General features: G+C 38.8%; 1 protein-coding gene across 2 annotated transcripts; it reads right to left on the bottom strand.

The window, feature by feature from the left end:
* Positions 1–682: 682 nt before the first annotated feature.
* On the bottom strand, positions 683–7,576 carry LOC107804216 (large ribosomal subunit protein mL54). 2 transcript variants are annotated; one of them, XM_016628065.2, is made up of 3 exons: positions 7,423–7,438; positions 7,006–7,080; positions 683–1,226 (listed from the first exon to the last, which is right to left on the bottom strand). In XM_016628065.2, the coding sequence occupies exon 3, from the start codon at positions 1,211–1,213 to the stop codon at positions 815–817; it is 399 nt and encodes a 132-aa protein (XP_016483551.1). In that variant the 5' UTR covers positions 1,214–1,226; positions 7,006–7,080; positions 7,423–7,438; the 3' UTR covers positions 683–814. The 2 variants fall into 2 exon arrangements, with proteins under 2 accessions (XP_016483551.1, XP_016483550.1); XM_016628064.2 differs by lacking the exon at positions 7,006–7,080 and having other exon boundaries at positions 7,423–7,576.
* Positions 7,577–25,975: the final 18,399 nt, after the last annotated feature.

Genomic DNA, 25,975 nt, shown 5'->3' with positions numbered 1-25,975 from the left:
AACAAAGGGAACTTTAACTTGGTATTCACTCTTAACTAAACATTTATTTGATTCTTTTGAAATGCTTGTAGATTCTTTCATCAAAGCTTATGCTGGGGCAAGGAAAGTCCAAGCCAGGAATGCGGATATATTTAGAATCTCAAATAATTTAATCAGTACAAAAATTATCTCTGTGTTCTTTCTCCTTCTCTTGGCTTACGACGATAATATACCACATGAACAATATATGCACAATATAATATTTAGCATGTCCTAGTTTGACCTGGCATAAATTTTAATAAAGAAAAAAAGACTTTTGAGTAATATGGTCTTAAATAAGTCATAATATTTGTGTGGCTGTAAAACTTTTGAAACTTGTAGTCTTAAACCTAACAATAATATTTATGTGGCTATAAATTCTTCTAATTTAGGAAATATTGAAATGTATCAATCTTTTTTAAATGGACTAATAAGAAAATGATGTCAAATCTTTTTTAAACGGACGTAGTAAGTATATATTATCCTCTCTTTTTCTTTTTGATAGTTATAAAATCGAACTTTAATCAGATTAAAGATCTCGTGTGTTATTCTATTAAGGTCAGAGTAATTTATTCCAGATTCCTGAGGAACTTATTCTTCTAAAAATATATCAAAATTCAATAATGTTCAAAATAGTAGAGCAGGAACTTAAGGAAATCAAGAATAAAGCAGATAAAAAGCTGCTGCTCAATCTTAAATAATGTCTTCTATAACAAAAGACCAACTTATAGTTCCAGGTAAAGCCTATTACTAAGCATTGGAGTCTACAAAACATACACCATTTCCAGCAGAAATTTCAATTCTTGGCCCTAATAGAATTATTTTCCTTGATCCTAGCTCGGGTATCCAGCTTGACAAAACGTTTGAGATCGTCGTAAGGGAGAGACTCGAGATCCTTCCTCCTCAGTTCGCTAAGTGCCGGGCGTTTATCCAGTAGGTGCCACAGCCAATCTGGGTATTCTGAGTCGGCCAACACTTTTGGATCTGCTCCATCCTTGAGAATATTTGCCCCGACGACTGTACTGGCCTTGACTTCTTTGCTAATCGATGATGCCTTTGGAGCATCTGAAGCACCGCCACCTTTTCCGCCCTTCTTCTTACCACCCCCAACAGCAAATGTTCTGCAGCCTCCTATTTGAATAACCTCCTTGAGAAAGTTAGCGTTTCTCAATGATTTGATATAACTTAATGCCATAGTCCTTATCCCCCTGCAGCATCAACCAGAATAAATCGTGTCACAACGTAATTTCTTGTGCGGAGTTTCTAACTCAACATTTGCCAAATTCAACAAAATCCCCTAACATAGGAAATGAACACAAACTGACTCAATAACAACGCTCAACAGAACCTTTGCAAGTTAGAAGGGGCCAAAACAGTGACAAGATTTACCACTTAACAGTTTAATGTAGCTAAAAACACAGGCAGAGGAATGTAGTTATATTTAAATATTATCTATGAGTTACTACACAGAAAATAAACGATAAAAAGCACGGTAGACCTCCCAAAACCTTTCCAGTCCTTGCTCCTACAAAATCCCGTGTCTTCGATGGACAGCTTCTAATACTCAACAACGTCCACCTTCAGTCCATAGCGCCAAAAAGTTTCTTGACTGTACAGACTATATACACGGTTGCACCAAATGAATCAGTGGTAGCCTAATGTGTTATAAGGCCTTTATGAGGACCTTTCTATTTTCATGTTAATGATTTCATCCAGAAAGAGAAGAAAGGGAAAAGTAAAAGCCCCACCCGGAATCCTTCTTGAGAATACAACAAAACAACGATGCCTCTATTCTAATCTAGCTGGGCTCGACTATATAATTTTCACTAGTCATGTCGTTCCATTTGATCCCGTGTCAATCCTATTTAAAAAATTCAACTTCTCTAGCATGAGAGGTTCTCTACATGTTACTGGCATATAAATCTCTAACAAGACTAAAAGACTCCTAGAGTATATTGGACCAAATGCAAAAAAAAAAAAAAAAAAAAAAAATTCACAGTAAACTTAGGTTTGTTAAACTGCAAGATCGTCTGTTAACAGAATTAGGGAGGGCTTGGCTGTCACTGAACTGTTTTTGCTTTTCTTGTAAGAAAACATAAATGAAATGCAAAAAGAAGATGCCTGTTATATATTTTTACACTTGTTTTGCAACAAAAAGACATGAATTAGAATGAAGTGAATAGAAAAGTTAAAGAGCAAGGACAAGTGTCGTTAGAAAAGGGCAAGCAACAGATCAGCCAAACCACAAAATGAACAAAGATTATCAAGCACAATTGAAGTGGGAAAGGGGAAGGTAGCAATACCCCACCCCCACCCCCCCACCCCACAAACACATTTTCACTAACGAAATGGATGACAACTGACAAGAGCTTGAGATTTGTACAGAGGAAAAAAGAAAATGCAGAAGGGAGGCATAATTAAACCTTAAAAGGTGAAGGAAGAAAGGAATATAGTAATCAACAACAAGAAGACCTTAAGCTAAGACTTCATGAATGGACTTAAGAGCCATGAACAATTAGAACTTTCAGGACAATTTATTTCAAAAACTAAAGTAAGTTAATCTGAACATAGAAAATTGCATATAAAGGAAATATATCTGCTCTGGTTTTTTCGGAAGAACATAGTTTGCAAAATCTAGTGTTAGTGAGAGAGTTAATGCAACCTCTTCTTCCTTCCCGTCTCTCCACTATCTTCTCTTTTGTATGTAAACATTTTTTGTATGCTTCCAAGTCATTTACAAAATAATCTTGGGAAAAACAAAGACAAAAAAAATCATACAATACTCACTTTAATCTCTTCAAGTTGTGGTAAAGAATGAGCATTTTCACAAAAGATGCAAGATAAAATACTTTGCTAAACAAATACTGCCATTACCTGCCCAATAAAAGTGGCTAAAGGAAAAGTTTTCTGGAACATAGAGAAAAGGGCTACAAAACTATAAGTTGGAACCCTTTCTTTTTCATGACAATGTTGCCCGGACCAGCTTATGTGTACATCGACTATTCCACCGGGTACTTGCTACTTCCCACCAGCACAAGTACCAGATAACTCTTCCCACCAAGGGTTAGGCAGATATGAAGAAATCACCTAGTGTTTTTTTTTTTTGCCTCTCTTGGGATTTGAACTTGAGACCTCACGATTGTCCTCCCACTTCATTGACCACTAGGTAATACCCTTGGGTGCATAGTGGAGCCCTCAAGAACCAAATGTGTTTAAGATGTGAAAAATGGACGAACATGTGAAACTAGAAGGAGAGCAATAAGCATAATGAAGAATGAGGTCTTCCACCCAGTGGCGAAGCCACATGGTCACAAGGGTCTTCGTCGAAAAATTGCACTATGTATATAGGTAAAATATTACGTTTTAGAGGTATATAACACATATTGAAGACCCTTTGTCGGGAATTTTCTTCACTTCTTTTAAATTTGAATACTCTCGGGAAAATTCCTAGCTTAAACACTGCTTCCACCTATATTGTTGCTTTCAGATTAGTGAAGAATCAAAAGGTCCTAAGTAAAATATGGTAGTAGCACTATCGAGGATTCATCCTTTATATGATACCGATAAATGGATCTATTCTCGGATCAATTTGTTCGGCATCCGTTTTTCTCTTAAAATTCCTAGAACTGAATAGTGTTTATGTCGTTCTTGGCATTGACACCAGATCCAACTAGCTATTTGCATAGGAACCACATGACTACAAAACATCATGTGGCATATATAGTTGTATCGAAATCTAGCAATTAAGGTTGATAGATGAATAAACAAAATCAAGGTTTTTAATTGACATTGGCACATATAAGGATTCATTACTCTTGAAAATATAAAATATCTTCTGGTTTTCTGAAAATCAAGTCTATGAAGAACAAAATATGACACCCTCCAGTAAATTAGTAGATTCAGATCCAGTGACCAATTTAACTTATTGACTAATGGAAATATCCATTATGTTCTATCATGACATATTTATCCTTTAAAGAACTGGCCATGCGATCCCATCACACTCCAGTAACTAGTTACATTACATGGATCATTTACCGTGTCAAAAAGTCATGTATAGGTATTTTGTTCAGAATCTTCAAAGTACCCCAAAATTAGCAAAAACAAAAGTACACATACTCTATGGATACCCACCAATGTAATATAGTGACTATTCATCTTTGTAGCTGAATGATTACCCTAATAATAAATTCTATGACTCTCACAAAAGAACTGAAAACTCATAACAAAGTCAGAAAATTTTCATATTTTATCGGTACCTATACTTGTGGGAGCTAGCAATGTAATAGTTTATGTGACGCAAGCTGGTCGGGACACACCATTGTTAAAAAGTCATAACAGTGGCCTTTTTTTTTTAAAACTTTTTCCTTCTTCTAAGAGAAATATATGTAGAAATGATTACTACTTTCCGGGAAAAAACATTACTACCTTGCAGTTATTATCACGAGAAAGCAAACAATAGAGCATATTAGATTGTAATATTCACAAAATAGTGTCAAATTTTGGAGTTAATGGTTAATTTATGCAGTGAGAGCAAACATTGTTTGCAAAATTAAAGTAAGTTAATCCAAAAATAGACAACTACATATATAAGAAAGATATCTGCTCTGGCTTTCTAGGAGGAACATTGTTTGCAAGATCTAGTGTTAGTGAGAGAGTTGATGCAACACCTTTTTAGCTCTCCACTATCTTCTCTTTTGTATGTATACATTTTTTTTATGCTTCCATGTCATTTACAAAATAATCTTGGGAAAAACAAAGACAAAAAAATCATACAATACTCACTTTAATCTCTTCAAGTTGTGGTAAAGAATGAGCATTTTCACAAAAGATGCAAAATAAAATACTTTGCTAACCAAATACTGCCATTACCTGCCAAATAAAAGTGGCTAAAGGAAAAGTTTCTGGAACATAGAGAAAGGGGCTACAAGACTATAAGTTGGAACCTTTTCTTTTTCGATGACAATGTTGCCCGGTACAGCTTATGCGCAAATCGACTATTTCACCGGGTACCTGCTACTTCCCACCAGCACAAGTACCGAATAGCTCTTCCCACCAAGGGTTAGGTAGATATGAAGAAATCACCTAGTGTGATTTTTGCCTCTTGGGATTTGAACTTGAGACCTTACGATTGTCCTCCCACTTCATCGACTACTAGGTAACAGCCTTGGATGCATGGAGGAACCCTCAAGAACCGAATATGTGTTTAAGATGTGAAAAATAGAAGAAGATGAGAAACTAGAAGGATAGCAATGAGCATAACGAAGAATGAGGTCTTCCACCTATATGTTGCTTTCAGATTTGTGAAGAATCAAAAGTTCCAAAGTAAAAGATGGAAGTAGCTCTATTGAGCATTCATCATATAAAGACAGATACCGATAATGAGATCTATTCTTGGATCAATTTATTCAGCATCCGTTTTTCTTATAATTCCTAGAACTGAATAGTGTTTCTGTAGTTCTTGGCATTGACACCAGATCCAACTAGCTCTTCGCACAGGAACGACATGTGAATATAAAACATCATGTGTCATGTATAGTTGTATCCACACTCTCCACTAAATTAGTAGTTTCAGATGTAGTACCCCCATTTAACTTATTGAGTAGCGGAAATAAGGATGATGTCCTATCATGACATATTTATCCTTTATAGAACTAGACAGACGATCCAATCACACTCCAGTAACTAGTTATGATCATTTACCGTGTCAAAAAGTCATGTATAGGTACTTTGTTCAGATTCTTCAAAGTACCCCAAAATTAGCAAAAAGAAAAGTACACGTATCACTATTAGATACTCATCAATGTAATATAGTAACTATTCATTTTTGTAGCTGAATAATTACTTTACTCTAATAATAAAATTTATGACTCTCACAAAAGAGCTGAAAACTCACAATAAAGTCATAAGAATTTCATATTTTATCGGCACCTACATTTGTGGGAGGTAGAGATGGCAGTGGGGCGGGGCGGGTTCAACCTTAACCCGCGAAGATTTCAACCCGCACCGCCCCGCATAACAAATTTTCAGTTTTCAACCCGACCCGACCCGGCCCGCATAAGCCCACCCCACCCCACATAGCAACAGTTTTCTTCTTTTTTTTTCAATTTTAATGAGTAATTTTTGCCCTATTATTATATTACTAGTGGTGGCATTTTCCCTTGCCAAGAGTAAGAAATCAACGTATTAATATGTAATTTTTTTTTCTGTATATGGTCAGCTTCTAAAAATTTGTTGTACCGTTTTCCTCGATTAGTATTTGAATATTCTTCTATGATTATACAAATGTCTAAAGCTTCCTATTCTTATTTACATACATAAAATTATGAGAAAGAGCAAACAATAATTTGATCTATGGGACAAATTCAGTTAAAAATTATCAAAAAATCACAGCAATCCACTACGAGATTTATACTATCTAAGATTTTTTGGTGAATTGCTGAGTGTTTTTAATACAAAAATAAGATTTTGGTGTATTTTGTTTGGAGCAGCTGAACAAAAACAAGATTTTGTATTCATGAAAGTCTATTAATCATCTTTCAGATTTTTAAGTCTTTCTTGACAAATTAACATTTTTAATATTAAAAAAAGTCAATTATATATGACTGATAGCCAATGGAACTATGGAAGAACCATAATTTTGTGAGAAAAGCAGCAAATTCACGATGGTGTATGACAAAAGTACCTCACCCGCAACCGCCCCGCAACAGCATCAAGATTTTAAAAAATGTTTGCACCAGCCCCGCACCCGCATAAGTCTAAACCCACCCCGCCCCGCATAAGCTTAAACCCGTCCCGCCCCGCACCCGCCCCATTGCCATTCTTAGTGGGTGGTAGCAGTGTAATAGTCTATGTGTGACGCTCAGGGGTGGATCCAGCTTAGTAGGTGTGGGTTCTCGTGAATCCAGTAACTTTTGCACATACCGAGTATATGTATTAAAAAATCTACTAAATATCAATAAATATTTGATCGTGAACCAAGTGTACCTATTGTATATTTACTTGAGGTCGTTGTAGGAACCCATAAACTTCAAATTCTGGATCTGCCTCCGGTGACGCAAGCTGACCGGGTCACACCATTGTAAAAAAGTCATATTTGTGGCTTTTCTTTTCTCTTTTTTTCCTTCTTCTAAGAGAAATATATGTAGAAAAGATTACTACTTTCAGGGAAAAAAAGTTACTACTTCGCAGCTATTATCACGAGAAAGCAAACAATAGAGCATATTAGATTGTAATATTCACAAAATAGTGTCAAGTTTTGGAGTTAAGGGTTCATTTCTGCAGTGAGAGCAAACACACACACAGAACACTACAACCCATTTCACAGTTTCTGTAATTGACAACTAAAAGTCGTCACTAAGAGATTAGTAGGAAATATAAAGACTGATGAAAAGGGGAACTTACAACTCAGATTTCGCCGGAGGAAGAAATGGAGAGCAGCAACGGCGGCTCTAGGGTAAGCAAGAGATAGAGAGAGTTTATATTTGTAATTATTAATAAAAGATTTCAGATTTTAATATTTTTAAAAACATTAAAAAATTTATTTTAAAAATTTTGGTAGAGGTAGTATTGATTGAGTTAATAAGATAATTTTATTCTGATACTAAATTAAATAATAAATTTATCTTCTCATTGATTTTTTTTTTATATGTCGTTTTTTATGTTTCTTGCGATTTTACTTTCTAATTTCAACTCAAATTCTCTAAATTAACTATTTCTTTAGTCACATTTGATTGATCCACATATTATAAAGTAAGTTTTTTTGTGACTCATCTTTTTCAACTAGGAAATCCCTGAAACAAGTATTGAAAGGTTCAAAAAGCAATGTGCAATGAGATCACCCATCTATCATTTTTACTTATTAACATATTTTTATATATGGTAAGCAACCTCCACTTCCAATCAAGAGGTTATGAGTTCGAGTCACCCCTAGAGAAAGGTGGGGAGTTCTTGGAAGGAAGGATGCCGATGGTGTATTGAAAACAGCCTCTCTACCTCATGGTAGGGGTAAGATCTGCGTACACACTACCCTCCTCAGACCCCACTAGTGAGATTATACTGGGTTGTTGTTGTTGTTGTTGTTGTTTTTGTTGTTTATTAGGTGCATGATGTGCGCCTAACCCACACATAATGCATTGTGCTCTCACAACTAGATTGAGGCTATGTAGGATTTTTTTTTGTGTGTCTCAATATTATATGAATTTTATGTATATATTTTAGTTTTAGGCCACCAGCTCCGTTAAGTCACCCCTAATTGATGATTAACAATTATCTATAGACCACTGCCCCATGAACGTGCTATTCAATCAGCTTCATTTATATTTGGTAACTGAAGGACACATTATGTGCCTTTAATGTTCTTGTCATTATTGTCCTATCTTAATTGTGAATCCATAAAATTTGATTGAGAATACCAGGAGTGGATAGGTGGCTCTAGTAGAAGACTAGTATCCTTGATTTATGCCCTAAAATTTTTAATAATAGATTTAATAATTTTATTTCAATTAGACAATATAAAAAATTGCATAAAAAAAATAAAAAGTACAAAAATTTCATAAAAAAGAAAGAAAGAAAGAAAGAAAGAAAGATTTTTTACTCTTCAAAAGTAAAAATATTTTAGAACTTTAATTTAAACTACTCAAATCTTCATACTAGTAAGTATAATTTTTACAACAATATCAAAAGTAACATATTGCAAATACATGTCTAACATCTTATCTATTTATATTATTCCTTACTAATACAAATAATAATATTACTATATGAAATTAAAGTTTTTATATCATTTAAGAATGTCATACTATAAATAAAAAGTATGAAAATGGCAATACTAACTTTTCTATATATATATATATATATATGTACTAATAAAAAAAGTATAAGATATTGCACTTAAAGTAATCTCTTATTAAAATTTGGCTTTAGATAATTAATTTTATAAAGCCACCCTTTGAGAAAATAAAAGGTACTCAATTCAGTCGAAAAAGAAAATCTTGAAAGAGTTATTTGAAATTGGGCTGAAATTCTTTGAACTCGGTATGTTCTAGATACATAGGGTCCAAACTTCTATCACTAGGCCCAACTATTTTTTTCCCTTACATTAGTTCATGAACATGCGCCTTACGCGTGTATCTCATATCAATAAATACTTTAAACAATCACGTAAATATTATTAAACACTAAATCATACTTTGTGACGGGTGTTACATCACAAATTTCTTTCCAGCAACCTAAAGCACCCTCATGGAGCCAGTAATTGCCATCAACTGTGATGGTACATTCTTTAAAGTGAGTAATATTTTTCTTTTCTAAAACTGGTTTTACAAGTTTAAGAAGTCCACGTATACCCATCTTTTCAACAAGTCTTTAATGTAGTTCTTGAGAAATGAAGAAGTTGAATGTAATGTGGTTTCCGGAATGAAATTCTAAGAAGATGAAAGTATTCCGTATTCAAAATATCATGGGTTGATTTCTATTATTTATAAGGGTAATTTCTGTCTTGTAGACTAAATTTGAATTATAAAATAAAAAGGCAGTGTAAGTTTCTGAATTTTTTTATGAAGGCTAAATAGGTGTACGGCCCCTTAAACTTGGCTCCATTTTTTATTTTGACATCTTAACTAAGCCCATTACCTATTGAACACTTCAATCCAAATCAATGTATGCCTATTAAACACAAAAAGTGACATGGCAAGAGAGTTGTATTTCACACCCTCTTACGCGTGTGAATTTAATGGGTTTGAGATCATATATATATTTTTTTTTAAAATCAAAATTGACTTTTTCTTCTAAAGGCCACCCATAACCACCTGATCCCCGACGAGTAACGAAAGCAGAAGAAGAACGACAATAAATGTTATTGCCGGAATTAATGGAGATCGCCGGAAAAGTCAGAACTCCGGCCAGGTCCAAAGAGGCGACAAACAACAGTAATATGTTATCAAGGTTTTAACATTTATACACCAACCACAAAATCAGTAATAGACAGAACACGAATGAATCTCCGATACCACAACGATGGAAGACCATAAATGGTGATAAATGTCGCCGATTTTAATGGTCGCCCCCGAAATATTAAACGTCCGGTTATTTCTTTCAGTTATGCTCTTTTATCAGTTAAAACAACAACGAAACAGAATAATAGAGATAAAGGAGGAAAGGAAATGAGCAATGGCCGGTGGTTGCTAGAATCGCCGGATTCTTTTTTTTCTCAACTTGAATTTTTTCTTCTCTAGTTAGCTAAAAGAAGGGATTTTCAACCCAAAAAAGAAAGAAAAAAAATTGACATAAATTTCTCCCTTCCCCAGATCTGAAAATCCAAAAACGGTACCTGTATTTTTTCCTTTTGGCAGGTGAAAACGGTAGTTTTCTGGTGGTTGAAGAGCCAAGGAGATTGGGGAAGGCGGAGGTGGGTTTCTATGGAAGGGGCTGGTGGGATTTTATGGAATGAAAAAAGAAAGAGGTGGTTGGGAAGAAGGTGACGGTGGGAGGGGGGTGTTTAAAATAAATCTTTTTTGTTTTCAAATTTTCTTTTTGACTATTTGGACCCAAATACCACGTGTTTCCCTCTTATTTGTCATTTTGCTAAGTCATTCATGTGTGAATTACACGCACCTTATTATTTTTATTGGTTATGAGTAAAGTATTCAATAGATCATTTTATATAATATTAAAGTGTCCAATAGGAAAAACATTAAGTTAAAGTATCAAAATAAAAATTGGAGCCAAGTTTAAGGGGTCGTACACCTATTTGGCCTTTTATGAATGTTAATTCTATAAAACTTGCTCAATAAAGTAAACAATCAAGTCTCCTGAAAGTCCTTAAATGATTTAATTATTGGCTTTGCCTCAAATTACTTACTATACTTTTTAGCTTTGTCTCCGATCACTGAAGTTATCAATTGCCTTCTTGGTTTCTTTCATGATAAATTAAGACAACACCAGGTGTCTATCTGTCACAGGGTCAATTTGGGTCAATTTTTCGCACCTGATTGACACTGGACGGCAGCAACCTGACACCCAAGTTACTCAGCCTTTCCCAACACTTGGCCAACTTTTCATCAAGTTTGGCCTTAAACAAGATTCGGCAGCAACATAAAGAGAACACCATCAGTTACGGAAAAAATCCAACCTTTGTATTAATAATAAAATATACAAAGGACCTCTCTTTGCCATGAACACAAATTATTCATAGCCCACTTCGTCCGACCAAGATCACAAATAGATCTTGTCACACTAAGACCTGCCAACGCCCCAGCCTTAGCCCACTTTTGGAAATACTTAGAAACCCTCACGTTTCTCGCTTGTTTCCCACTTTGCTATGAACACAAGTCATTCATAGCTACTAAGACCTGTCTACGCCCAGCCTTATCCCACTTTTGAAAACACTTAGAAATACTCACGTTTCTCTCTTGTTTTTCCACTTTGCAAAGATCACAAGTCGATCTTTGCTCACTAAGACCTGCACTCGCCCAGCCTTAGCCCTCTTTTGGAAACACTCACAAAGCATCACCTTTCTATCTTGTTTCCTACTTAGTCATGATCACAAGTCGATCTTGACATACTAAGACCTGCCTACGCCCCAGCCTTAGCCCACTTTTGGAAATACTTAGAAACTTTCACGTTTCTCTCTTGTTTCCTATTTTGCACAGATCACGAGTCGATCTTGCAAACTAAGACCTGCTCAACGCCTAGCCTTAGCCCATTTTCAGAAATACTTAGAAACACTCAGGTTTCCCTCTTGTTTCCTACTTTGCACAGATCACATGTCGATCTTGAAAAATAAGACCTGCTCAACGCCTTGCCTTAGCCCACGTTTGAAACATTTAGAAAAATTCACCTTCCTAACTTGTTTCCCTTTCTTTGATATGAACACAAGTCGTTCATAGCCCACTTAGTGAAGATCACAGGTCGAGCTTGACACACTAAGACCTGCCCATGCCCAACTTAGTTCTACTTCGTCTTGGAGACCTTCTCCATCACTGAAGAGCCTCTCCTTCTGCTTGGAGACCCTCTCCTTCTTTGAAGACCCTCTCTTTCTTTGGAAGCCTCACATCTGACCCTCATTTTTCTCTGGAAGGATCACATTTTGAACACCCTCACTTGATCTAAGACTAATCTTAGTCTTGATGATCTTCTTCACGAAATGCCCCCATATATAGAGATATAGGGGCTGCCACTAGCAGATTTGAAGGGACAACTTACAAAGGGGCAATTCCATCCTTGTGCTTTGCCCAGTCAAAGCACTAAATAAGCACTTAACCATTTAATGGTGTACTTACCCACGAAATGGCCCTCTTCAGCACTTACTCTATTATGTGGAGCACTCAGCCTTGTTTGTGTACCACTTAGCTCTTTGGTTGAGCACTTAGCCCTTTGGTGGAGCATTGGTCCCACAACCCACTGAACCAAGCCTTTTACACAGCTTTGCTAAATCTGATCCTATCTAGTAGTTGACATCCCCCAACTACATAGGTCATTATCTTACACGAAATGACATTACATACAAGCATTAATCAGATATGGGTATAAGTCATTACAAAAATACAACGGCCCACTGCTTTGGCATGTGCTCTACATGTGCCCTTTTTCTTGGTCAGCTATTACATGACCCAAGGCTGGCATTGCGCCTAGCCTTGGTTGATTTTGACATTGCTCTGCGCCAATGCCTTGTCTGTAACCTGCTGTCCATGATTTTACCGCACACGCCCGACGCCTGTCGCCCGCACATTGCCTTAGCCGCATTTCTGCCTTGTCTTTGTCAACACTTGTTTCATCTGTGCCATTGCTTGTCTTTTGTATCACATAGCTTTGCCTTAGTTATTGAAACCATTTTGCCATCATTCTGTGCCTCCGTGATTTAGCTTACTTGTACTTGGCACTCCCACAACTTGAAATGCCTGTACCTTTGTCTTTGGCGCGCATGTCGTGCCATGCCGCCCAAACTTGCCCACATTGCCTTTTCAAGACTTTGCCAAGCCTGTCTTGGCTGTCCCAAGAACTTGGCCAATACTTGTTCTCATGAAAATGTTTCTCGTCTATTGTCCCGCATGATCATTTTGCTCCCGCATTGTCACGACCCAATTTCACCTATAGGTCGTGATGGTGCCCAACACTACGGCTAGGCAAGTCAACTTAATAAATTAAGTATTCATTGACAAAATTTAAAACCAAGAGAAATAATAAAACCCAAATTCTACCAATGTGTGTACCAAGACCTGGTGTCACAAGTGTATGAGCATCTAGTAGATTATACAAAACCTCAAATACTGTTTGAAATAAAAATAGACAGAATGAAAAATACAAAGAGAGACACTAGTAGCTGCAGAACGGATCAGAGAAACAACTCGCCACTATGCCCCTGGATAACGTGGGTGTTAAGAAGATAGGTCCCACACTAGTACTTGCCTCAGTTCCTGCACAAAAAGTGCAGCAAGTGTAGTATGAGTACGTAAACAACATGTACCCACTAAGTATCAAGCCTAATATCGAAGTGGTAGAGACGAGATGGTCGACTTTGATACTCACTATGGGTCAATAATAATAATTGAAATACAACTAGAATATTTAAATCAGCATGATTTACAGAATTTAAAATAATTTATTTAATCAGCGAAAATAATCAAATTCCTTCAAATGCAACAATTCTCAATATAATAATTAAATTCCAATTTATCAATATCATTTACAGGAATAACAATTAATTCTTTAACAATCAAGAATAATAATTCATTAAATTTCAAGGATTTTTCAATTTATCAATTAGCTTCGCAAGCTGAAATAAGCTATTAAAGTATCATGTAATTATTATTATTAAACACGATTTCTGCCGAGGACGTACGGCCCGATCCAGAGTGTCGTGTACACTGCCGAGGGACGTGCGACGTAATCCATAAATGCATCTATCCTGCCGAGGCGTTCGGCCCGCTCCACAAGAAAGGAGGACATTTTCTTATGTACCTTCGGAAGGAGAGTATATTTATTATAGGATAAATTCGGGAGAAAGAATAATTTCTTTTAACAATTAATTAATTTAAATAGAAAATCAATCCATCCTTTAATATTTATCTAACAATTCACATTATATTCATATATATTAATTTAATATTAATTAATCAGGGAATACAATTTACACAAATAATTCATGCTTTGAGTCCTAAACTACCCGGACTTTAGCATTTATAGTAGCTACGTACGGACTCTCGTCACATCGTGTGTACGTAGCCCTCGCAATTAGCAATAATTATTCAATTTAATCCCTATGGGGTAATTTTCCCCCCACAAGATTAGACAAGAGACTTACCTCGTCTCAAAGTCCACTTTCCGATTATCGCGTCGCGTAAATTTTCTGATTCAATGCCGAAAAATCTGAAACTATCCAAAAGTTATATAAAATAATTAATATATGTTCAATAAAGTCGAAATTCATCTATTAAATAAATTACCCTATCCAAAATGGTAAAATTCCTAAAAATTACCCCGGACCCACGTGCTAGGATTCTGGAAATTTTCGGATAAAAACGTTACCCATAATCTCAAGAACTCAAATATAAAATTTCTACCCAATTCCATAACTATTTTCGTGGTTAAAATCTCATTTTTATAAAAATCTAGGTTTTTTTTACCTAAACCCTTGATTTTTAAGATTTACTAGTTATAATCTACCCATAATCTAGGTATTTAACTCAAAGGGTATAGAATTAATTTACCTCAAAGTTGTTAGTTGAAATCTCCTCTCAAAAAGCTCCAAAATCCCCCAAGTATAGAAGAAAATGGGCAAAAATGGTGAATTCCCGTTCTTTTAAGCTTTCTGCCAAACAGGTATTTCGCACCTGCGGAAGTTGGAACGCACCTGCGGAAAAATCCTTGCAGGTGTGAGTTTCACTTGCCTGGCTAATTCTCGCATTTGCGCACAAAGCTTCGCACCTGCGCGTTCGCAGGTGCGCAAATCGTCCGCATCTGCGATGGATTGCCCCTTCCCTTTTCTGCTTCTGCGCTCAAAATTTTGCATATGCGAGTGCCGCGCTTGCGAGCTTGTGTCGCATCTGCGAATGTCACACCTGCGACTGGCCAAGCGCAGGTGCGATTCTGACAGTAGCTGGGAGCTTCAGTTTTGGCTCCCAATTTCCAACTTGGTCCGAGACTCGTCCGATTGACACTCGGGGTCCCTGGGATCCCGCCTGAAATCATAAAACAGACTCGCTCGAACTCTCAGAACGTGTAAAATAACATCAAATTTAAGAATCACACCCTAAACCAAATTGATTCAAACTTAAGAATTTCAAGTTCTTCAATTTACTTCCAATGCGCCGAAATATACTTAAACTACTCTGAATGACACAAAATTTTGCGTGCAAGTCTTAAATCACTATACGGAACTATTCCCAAACTCAGAATTCCAAACGGACTTCAATTACTGAAAATCCTACTTCAAACCAAATTTAAAGACGTTTAAACCTTCAAATAGTTGATTTTTACTATTAAGCGTCAAAACATTCCCGGATTATCCAAAACTCAATTCGGACATACGCCCAAGTTCAAAATCATCATACGAACCTATTAGAACCGTCAAATCCCGATTCCGGGGGTCGTTTTCTCAAAATATTGACCGATCTCAAACTTGTTCTTTTAAAGCTAACTTAAAGAACCAAGTGTTCTAATTTTAACCCAAACGCTTCAAAATCCCGAACCAACCATCCCAGCAAGTCATAAATTAATTAAAGCATATTCGGGGAGTTTTATTTTAGGGAATGGGTTTCTAAAAGTTAAAATGGCCGGTTGGGTCATTACATTCTCCACCTCTTTAACAAACGTTCGTCCTCAAACGGGTTTAGAATAATACCTGGAGTGCTAAATAAGTATGGATATTTGCTCTGCATGTCCTCCTAGGCCTCCCAAGTCGCTTCCTCGACTGGTTGGCCCCTCCACTGGACCTTTACTGCAGAAATCCTTTTGGACCTCGACTGACGAACTTGTTTATCAACAATGGCAAATGGCTCTTCTTCATAACCCAAACTCTTATCTAGCTGAACTGTGCTAAAATCCAACACATGTGATAGGAAAACAAGATACTTCCGGAGCATTGACACATGGAAAACCGGATGAAATCCTGATAGACTGGGAGGCAATGCAAGCTCATAAGCAACCTCCCCAACTCATCTCAACACCTCAAATGGGCCTATAAACCTTGGGCTCAACTTGCCCTTCTTCCCGAATCTCATAATTCCCTTCATCGGCGAAACCTTCAAGAGAACTTTTTCACCTACCATAAATGATATATCACGCGCTTTCTGATCCGCGTAACTCTTCTGTCTGGACTGTACTGTACGAAGTCGCTCCTGAATCAACTTCACCTTTTCCAAGGCATCTTTTACCAAATCAGTATCTTATAACTTAGCCTCGTCGGGCTCAAACCATCCGATAGGTGAACGACATTGATGACCATATAAAGCCTCAAATGGAGCCATCTCGATGCTGGATTGGTAACTGTTATTATAAGCAAACTCGGCCAAAGGCAAGAAACGATCCCACTGACCTCCAAAGTCAATCACACATGCCCTGAGCATATCCTCCAAAATCTGAACTGTCCGCTCTGACTGCCCGTTAGTCTGCGGATGAAAGGCTGTGCTGAGCTCGACACGGGTCCCTAATTCACTATGTACTGCTCTCCAGAAATGTGAAGTAAACTGAGGGCCTCTATGTAATATGATAGAAATTAGCACACCGTACAACCGAACTATCTCCTGGATATAAATCTGGGCCAACCTCTCTGAAGTATACATAGTCACAACAGGAATAAAATGTGCTGACTTGGTCAACCTGTCAACAATCATCCAAACTGCATCAAACTTCTTCAAGGTCCGCGGCAACCCCAACTACGAAGTTCATAGTAATTTGTTCCCATTTCTACTCTGGTATAGTCATCTGCTGAAGTAGGCCACCTGGCCTCTGGTGCTCATATTTAACTTGCTGGCAATTTAGACACCTAGCTACATACTCAACAATGTCTTTTTTCATTCGTTGCCACCAATAATGCTGCCTCAAATCATGATACATCTTCGTAGCACCTGGATGAATAGAATACCGAGAACTGTGTGCCTCTTCTAGGATCTTTTTCCTCAGTCCATCCACATTACGAACACATAGAAGATCCTGGAGTCGTAGAACACCATTCGCTCCAATAGTAACTTCCTTGGCACCACCTCGTAGTACCGTTTCTCGAAGCACCATTAAGTGTACATCATCATACTGGCGAGCCTTGATCTGCTCAAATAGTGAAGACTAAGCTATGACACATGCAAGAACTCGACTGGGCTCTGAAATATCCAGCCGCACAAGTCTGTTGGCCAAGGACTGGATATCCAAAGCTAATGGCCTCTCTTCTGCTGAAATGAAAGCCAAACTACCCATACTCTCCGCCTTTCTACTCAAGGCATCTGCAACTACATTTGCTTTACCTGGATGATATAGGATAGTAATATCATAATCTTTTAGTAATTCCAACCGTCTGTGCTGCCTTAAATTTAAGTCCATCTGCTTGAACAAATGCTACAAACTGTGAGACACCCCATAAAGATAATGCCTCCAAATCTTAAGGGCGCGAACAATCGCAGCTAACTCCAAATCATGTATCGAATCATTCTGCTCGCGGGGATTTAACTGATGTGAAGCATATGCAATAACTTGCCCTTCCTGCATTAATACACAACCCAAACCAGCGCGTGAAGCATCACAATACACTGTATACATTCCCGAACCGAAAGGTAACACTAACACTGGTGTTGTAGTCAATGTTGTCTTAATCTTCTGAAAGCTCGCCTCACAATCATCGGACCATCGGAACGGAACACCCTTCTGGGTTCATTTGGTCAAAGGTGCTGCAATAGATGAAAAACCTTCCACAACCCGATGATAATAACCTGCTAAACCCAGAAAACTCCTGATCTCTGTCGCCGAAGTGGGACGATGCCAATTTTGAACTGCCTCAATCTTTTTGGGATCAACTTTAATACCTTCGCCCGATAAAATATGTCCCAAAAATGCTACAGACTCTAGCCAAAACTCACATTTAGAGAACTTAGCATATAGCATTTGTTCCCACAATATCTGAAGCACTACTCTCATATGCTGCTCATGTTCCTCCTTGCTGCGCGAGTAGATCAAAATGTCATCAATGAAAACAATGACAAATGAATAAATATATGGCCTGAATACCCTGTTCATCAGATCCATAAATGTTGCGGGGGCATCAGTTAAACTGAAAGACATTACCAGAAACTCATAATTACCATATCTAGTACGGAAATCAGTTTTTGGAATATCCGAATTTCGAATCTTCAACTGATGATACCCCGACCTCAAGTCGATCTTAGAGAACACCCTAGCACCCTGCAACTGGTCAAATAGATCATCAATACGCGGCAATAGGTACTTGTTCTTAATAATGACTCTGTTCAATTTGCGATAATCAATACACATCCGCATTGTTCCATCCTTCTTTTTCACAAATAATACCGGTGCACCCCAAGGCGATACACTCGGTCTAACGAACCCTTTGGCTAGTAACTCTTCAAGTTGTTCTTTTAATTCTTTCAATTCTTTCGGAGCCATGCGATACGGTGGGATAGATATAGGCTGAGTATCTGGAGCCAAGTCAATACAGAAATCAATATCCCGATCAGGTGGCATACCTGGAAGATCTGGAGGAAATACATCGGAGAACTTCCGAACTACTGGCACTGAATCAATAGCCGGAGTCTCTGCAGTAGTATCCCGAACATAGGCTAGATAAGCCAAACAACCCTTCTCAACCATGTGTTGAGCCTTTATAAAAGAAATAACCCGATTAAATAAACTAACCGACGAACCTTTCCACTCCAGCCTAGGCAAAGATAGAATAGCCAAGGTAATAGTTTTGGCATGACAATCTAGAATAACATGATATGGAGATAACCAGTCCATACCCAGAATAATTTCAAAATCGATCATCTCGAGCAATAAGAGATCTGCTCTAGTTTTATAACCACAAAATGTAATAATACAAGACCGGTAGATCCGGTTCACAATAACAGAATCGCTTACAGGAGTGGACACATAAACAGGAGTACTCAAGGACTCACGAGAAACACCCAGGAATGGAGCAAATAGAGATGACACATATGAATACGTGGATCCTGGATCAAATAATACTGAGGCATCTTTGCCGCAAACAGAAATAATACCTGTAATCACAACATCTGAGGCCTCTGTATCTGGTCTAGCCAGAAAAGCATAGAACCGAGCTGGAGCGCCAACTGGCTGGCCTTCGCCTGGCTGACCTCCACCTCTAGGATGACCCCTACCCACCTGTCCTCCACCTCTTGGTGGTCGGACTACTGGTGGAGCAACTGGTCCGGTAATCATAGGCTGCTGACCCTGCTATACTGGTCTACCCCAAAGCCTGGGGAAAAACCTCCACATGTGACTAGGATCCCCGCACTCGTAACAACTCTTCAGTGTGATGGGCTGCTGACTAAGAGTCTGGCCCTGGGGACCTGAATACCCACTGGGAGGACCTTGAATAACTGGTGGGCGGTAGGAACTCTCTGGTATAACACTAAGATAAGGTCGCACTAGAGCACCTCAAGGAGGTGGTGGTGCTAGAAATGGGCGTCTACTGGACTGCCCCTCATGAACCGACCTCTGCCCCTAGACGGAGCACCTTTGAACTCTCCAGTGTACCTAAACTGCTTATCTCTCATAATCTTCTCTCGGCTCCACTGACGCACACCCTCAATCCTTCGGGCTATCTCCACAACTCGCTTATAAGAAGTACCCATCTCAATCTCTCGAGCCATAGTGGCCTGAATACCAGTATGTAAACCGGCTACAAACCTCCGCACACTCTCCGCCTCAGTAGGGAGTATCATAAGTGCATGGCGAGATAATTCAGAAAACCTTGCCTTATAATCAGTCACTGACATCTGACCCTGCTGGAGCTGCTCAAACTGAAACCGCAACTCTTCCCTCTAGGAGGGTGGAATATACCTGTCCAGGAAGATACGGGTGAACCTATCCCAAGTCATGGGAGGAGAATCTGTTGGGGTGCCAAAAACATAAGACTGACACCATCTACGGGCTCTGCCCTCTAGCTGAAAAGTAGCAAAGCCTACCCCATGGGACTCCAATATCCTCATGTTGTACAGTCTATCCTTGAACCGATCAATGAAGTCCTGTGGATCCTCATGTCACTCACCCCCAAAGACAGGAGGATGTAGTCTAGTCCATCTGTCCAATAATTTATGAGGATCGGCGGCTACAGCTGGCCTAGGCTCAGGTGTAGCTGTTGCCACTGGCTGGGCTCCACTCACGGGTAGTGCACCCTGGGTCTGATATACAACCACTGCCTGTCCATGAGCTTGCGCGGTAGGGGTCTGTGCTCCCCCGCCCGCCTGAAATGTGGTTGGGTCTGCCGGAAATAAACCAGCCTGAGTCATATTGTCCATGAATCGCAGCATACGACCCATGACATCCTGAAATCCCAGTGCAGATGTGAAATCCACCGGAGCTAGCTCTGCCACAGGCACCTCACCCTGCTCCTCTATAATGGAATTTTCTGCTGGACCCACTGGCGGCATAACTGGAACAGTCCTGGGACGTCCTCGCCCTCTACTACGGGCTGGAGCCCTCCCTCGGCCTCGACCTCTAGCAACTAGGGAAGTAGCTCTTCCCTGGTCTGGAACTTCATTTGAGCGCGTTCTCACCATCTGAGAGAGAATAAGAGAAGGATATTTAGAACTACAACAATCGCACGATGGAATATGAAGAAAGGAAATTTCCTAACACCCTATAGCCTCTCGAAGATAAGTACAGACGTCTCCGTACCGATCTACAAGACTCTATTAGGCCTGCTCATAACTTGTGAGACCTACGTGAATCTAGTGCTCTGATACCATGTTGTCACGACCCAATTTTACCTATAGGTGGTGATGTCACCCAACACTACGGCTGGGCAAGCCAACTTAATAAATTAAGTATTCATTGACAAAATTTAAAACCAAGAGAAATAATAAAACCCAAATTCTACCAATGTGTGTGCCAAGACCTGGTGTCACAAGTGTATGAGCATCTAGTAGATTATACAAAACCTCAAATACTGTCTGAAATAAAAATAGATAGAATGAAAAATACAAAGAGAGACACTAGTAGCTGCAGAACGGATCAGAGAAACAGCTCACCACTATGCCTCTGGATAACGTGGGTGTAAGATGATAGGTCCCTCACTAGTACTTGCCTCAGTTCCTGCACAAAAAAGTGCAGCAAGTGTAGTATGAGTACGTAAACAACATGTACCAAGTAAGTATCAAGCCTAATCTCGAAGTGGTAGAGACGAGATGGCCGACTTTGACACTCACTATGGGTCAATAATAATAATTGAAATACAACTAGAATATTTAAATCAACATGATTTATAGAATTTAAAATAATTTATTTAACCAGAGAAAATAATCAAATTCCTTCAAATGCAACAATTCTCAATATAATAATTAAATTTCAATTTATCAATTAAATATCATTTATAGGAATAACAATTAATTCTTTAACAAGCAAGAATAATAATTCATTAAATTCCAAGAATTTTTCAATTTATCAATTAGCTTCGCAAGCTGAAATAAGCTATTAAAGTATCGTGTAATTATTATTATTATTAAGCACGATTTCTGCCGAGGACGTACGGCTCGATCCAGAGTGTCGTGTACAGTGCCGAGGGACGTACGACGCGATCCATAGATGCATCTATCCTGCCGAGGCGTTCGGCCCGCTCCATAAGAAAGGAGGAATTTTCTTATGTACCTCCGGAAGGAGAGCATATTTATTATAGGATAAATTCGGGAGAAATAATAATTTCTTTTATCAATTAATTAATTTAAACAGAAAATCAAGCATATAAGATTTCTATCCTTTAATATATTTATCTAACAATTCACAATATATTCATATATATCAATTTAATATTAATTAATTAGGGAATACAATTTACACAAATAATTCATGCTTTGAGTCCTAAACTACCCGGACTTTAGCATTTATAGTAGCTACGCACGGACTCTCGTCACCCCGTGCGTACGTAGCCCCCTCAATTAGTAATAATTATTCAATTTAATCCCTATGGGGGTAATTTTCCCCTCACAAGATTAGACAAGAGACTTACCTCATCTCAAAGTCCACTTTTCGATTATCGCGTCGCGTAAAATTCTCGATTCAATGCCGAAAAATTCGAAACAATCCATAAGTTATATAAAATAATTAATATATGTTCAATAAAGTAAAAATTCATCTATTAAATAAATTATCCTATCCAAAATGGTAAAATTCCTAAAATTTACCCCGAGCCCACGTGCCCAGATTTTGGAAATTTTTGAATAAAAACGTTACCCATAATCTCAAGAACTCAAATATAAAATTTCTACCCAATTCCATAACTATTTTCGTGGGTAAAATCTCATTTTTATAAAAATCTAGGTTTTTCACCTAAACCCTTGATTTCTAAGATTTACTAGTTGTAATCTACCCATAATCTAGGTATTTAACTCAAAGGGTATAGAATTAATTTACCTCAAAGTTGTTAGTTGAAATCTCTTCTCAAAAAGCTCCAAAATCGCCCAAATATGGAAGAAAATGGGCAAAAATAGTGAATTCCCGTTCTTTTAAGCTTTCTGCCAAACAGGTCTTTCGCACCTGCGGAAGTTGGAACGCACCTGCGGAAAAATCCTCGCAGGTGCGAGTTTCACTTGCCTGGCCAATTCTCACATTTGCGCACAAAGCTTCGCACCTGCGCTTTCGCAGGTGCGCAAATCGTCCGCATCTGCGGTGGATTGCCCCTTCCCTTTTCCGCTTCTGTGCTCAAAATCTCGCATATGCGAGTTCCGTGCCTGCGAGCTTCTGTCGCATCTGCGAATGTCGCACATGCGACTGGCCAAGCGCAGGTGCGATTCTGATAGTAGCTGGGAGCTTCAGTTTTGGCTCCCAACTTCCAACTTGGTCCGAGCCTCGTCCGATTGACACTCGGGGTCCCCGGGACCCCGCCCGAACATACCAACAGGTTTGATATCATAAAACGGACTCGCTCGAACTCTCGGAACGCGTAAAACAACATCAAATTTAAGAATCACACCCTAAACCAAATTGATTCAAACTTAAGAATTTCAAGTTCTTCAATTTACTTCCAATGCGCCAAAATATTATTAAACTACTTGGAATGACATAAAATTTTGCGTGCAAGTCTTAAATCACTATACGGAACTATTCCCAAACTCAGAATTCCAAACGGACTTCAATTACTGAAAATCCTACTCCAAACCAAATTTGAAGAAGTTTAAACCTTCAAATAGTTGATTTTTTACTATTAAGCATCAAAACGCTCCCGGGTTATTCAAAACCTAATTCGGACATACGCCCAAGTCCAAAATCTTCATACGAACCTATTGGAACCGTCAAATCTTGATTCCGGGGTCATTTTCTCAAAATGTTGACCGAAGTCAAACTTGTCCATTTAAAGCTAACTTAAGGAACCAAGTGTTCCGATTTCAACCCAAACGCTTCAAAATCCCGAACCAACCATCCCCGCAAGTCATAACTTAATAAAAGCATATTCGGGGAGTTTTATTTTAGTGAACGGGTTTCTAAAAGTTAAAATGACCGGTTGGGTCTTTACACGCGTAGGCCAATGGCAAGGCCATCACGCCCCAATCCTTGCCACAGCCGCGCCACGTCTGATGTCTAAGATTTGGGTCCTAACAGATCACCTGCACCCCTTGAAATCGACGTCCTCGTCGAGCTGACTTAATGGATCTACCACAAGGAGTTGTTGACAGACAACGCCCATGTTGCTCCATTCAACCAGAAATTTTTCCGGGCTTTGGCACTTCTTTCTCACATGAACTGTTCCACCCTTGGCGCAGTTCAGCTTTTGTACCACAAGATATGTTCTCAAACAACAACATTCAGTCTGCTACTGATCGTCTTACCACTGCCACGAACCTTGCTCTTCTTCGATACTCGTCTATCAAAGCATTTTTGCTAAGCTCCGATATCAATTTATCAGAGCACTTGTGCTTAACTCTAAGATCTGATATCATTTGTATCAGAGTACTTCAATTTCAGCTTTGATATAAGTTTTCACAGGGCCAGTTTGGGTCAATTTTTCGCACCTGATTGACACTGGGCAGCAGTAACCTGACACTCAAGTTACTCAACCTTTCCCAAAACTTGGCCAACTTTTCATCAAGTTTGGCCTTACACAAGATTCGGCAGCAACATAAAGAGAACACCATCAGTTACGGAAAAAAATCCAACATTTGTATTAATAACAAAATATACAAATGACCTCTTTTTGCCATGAACACAAACCGTTCACAACCCACTTTGTCCGGCCAAGATCACAAATAGATCTTGTCACACTAAGACCTGCCAACGCCCCAGCCTTACCCCACTTTTGGAAACACTTAGAAACCCTCACGTTTCTCTCTTTTTTCCCACTTTCCTATGAACACATGTCATTCATAGCTACTAAGACCTGCCTATGCCCAGCCTTAGCACACTTTTGAAAACACTTAGAAACACTTATGTTTCTCTCTTGTTTTCCCACTTTGTAAAGATCACAAGTCGATCTTTGCTCAATAAGACCTGCCCTCGCCCAACCTTAGCCCTCTTTTGGAAACACTCAGAAATCATCACCTTTCTATCTTGTTTCCCACTTAGTCAAGATCACAAGTCGATTTTGACACACTAAGACCTGTCTACGCCTCAGCCTTAGCCCACTTTTGGAAACACTTAGAAACCCTCACGTTTCTCTCTTGTTTCCTATTTTGCACAGATCACGAGTCGATCTTGCAAACTAAGACCTGCTCAACGCCTAGCCTTAGCCCATTTTCAAAAATACTTAGAAACACTCAGGTTTCCCTCTTGTTTCCTACTTTGCACAGATCACATGTCGATCTTGCAAACTAAGACCTGCTCAACGCCTAGCCTTAGCCCACGTTTGAAACATTTAGAAAGACTCACCTTCCTAACTTGTTTTCCTTTCTTTGCCATGAACACAAGTCGTTCATAGTCCACTTAGTGAAGATCATAAGTCGAGCTTGACACACTAAGACCTGCCCATGCCCAGCCTTAGTTCCACTTCGTCTTGGAGACCCTCTCCTTCTACTCGGAGACCCTCTTCTTCTTTGAAGACCCTCTCCTTCTTTGAAGACCCTCTCCTTCTTTGGAAGCCTCACATCTGACCCTCATTTTTCTCTGGAAGGATCACATTTTGAACTCCCTCACTTGATCTAAGACTAATCTTAGTCTTGATGATCTTCTTCACGAAATGCCCCCATATATATAGATATAGGGGCTGCCACTGGCAGATTTGAAGGGACAACTTACAAAGGGGCAATTCCATCCTTGTGCTTTACCCAGTCAAAGCACTAAATAAGCACTTAACTATTTAATGGGGCACTTATCCACAAAATGGCCCTCTTCAGCACTTACTCTATTTTGTGGAGCACTCATTCTTGTTTGGGGACCACTTATCTCTTTGTTGGAGTATTTAGCCCTTTGGTGGAGCATTGGTCCCACAACCCACTGAACCAAGCCTTTTACACAGCTTTGCTAAATCTGATCCTATCTAGTAGTTGACATCCCCCAACTACATAGGCCATTATCTTACACGAAATGACATTACATACAAGCATTAATCAGATATGGGTACAAGTCATTACAACAATATAATGGCCTACTGCTTTGGCATGTGCTCTGCATGTGCCCTTTTTCTTGGTCAGCTATTACATGACCCAAGGCTGGCATTGCGCCCAGCCTTGGTTGATTTTGACATTGCTCTGTGCCAATGCCTTGTCTGTAACCTGCTGTCCATGATTTTACCGTACACACCCGACGCATGTCGCCCGCACATTGTCTTAGCCGCATTTCTGCCTTG

The sequence above is a fragment of the Nicotiana tabacum genome, chromosome 13 (assembly GCF_000715075.1).
Source record: "Nicotiana tabacum cultivar K326 chromosome 13, ASM71507v2, whole genome shotgun sequence".
NCBI classification, from domain to species: domain Eukaryota; kingdom Viridiplantae; phylum Streptophyta; class Magnoliopsida; order Solanales; family Solanaceae; genus Nicotiana; species Nicotiana tabacum.
The sequence above is the reverse complement of the archived record's forward strand: the minus strand, read 5'-3'. Positions and strand labels throughout refer to the sequence as shown.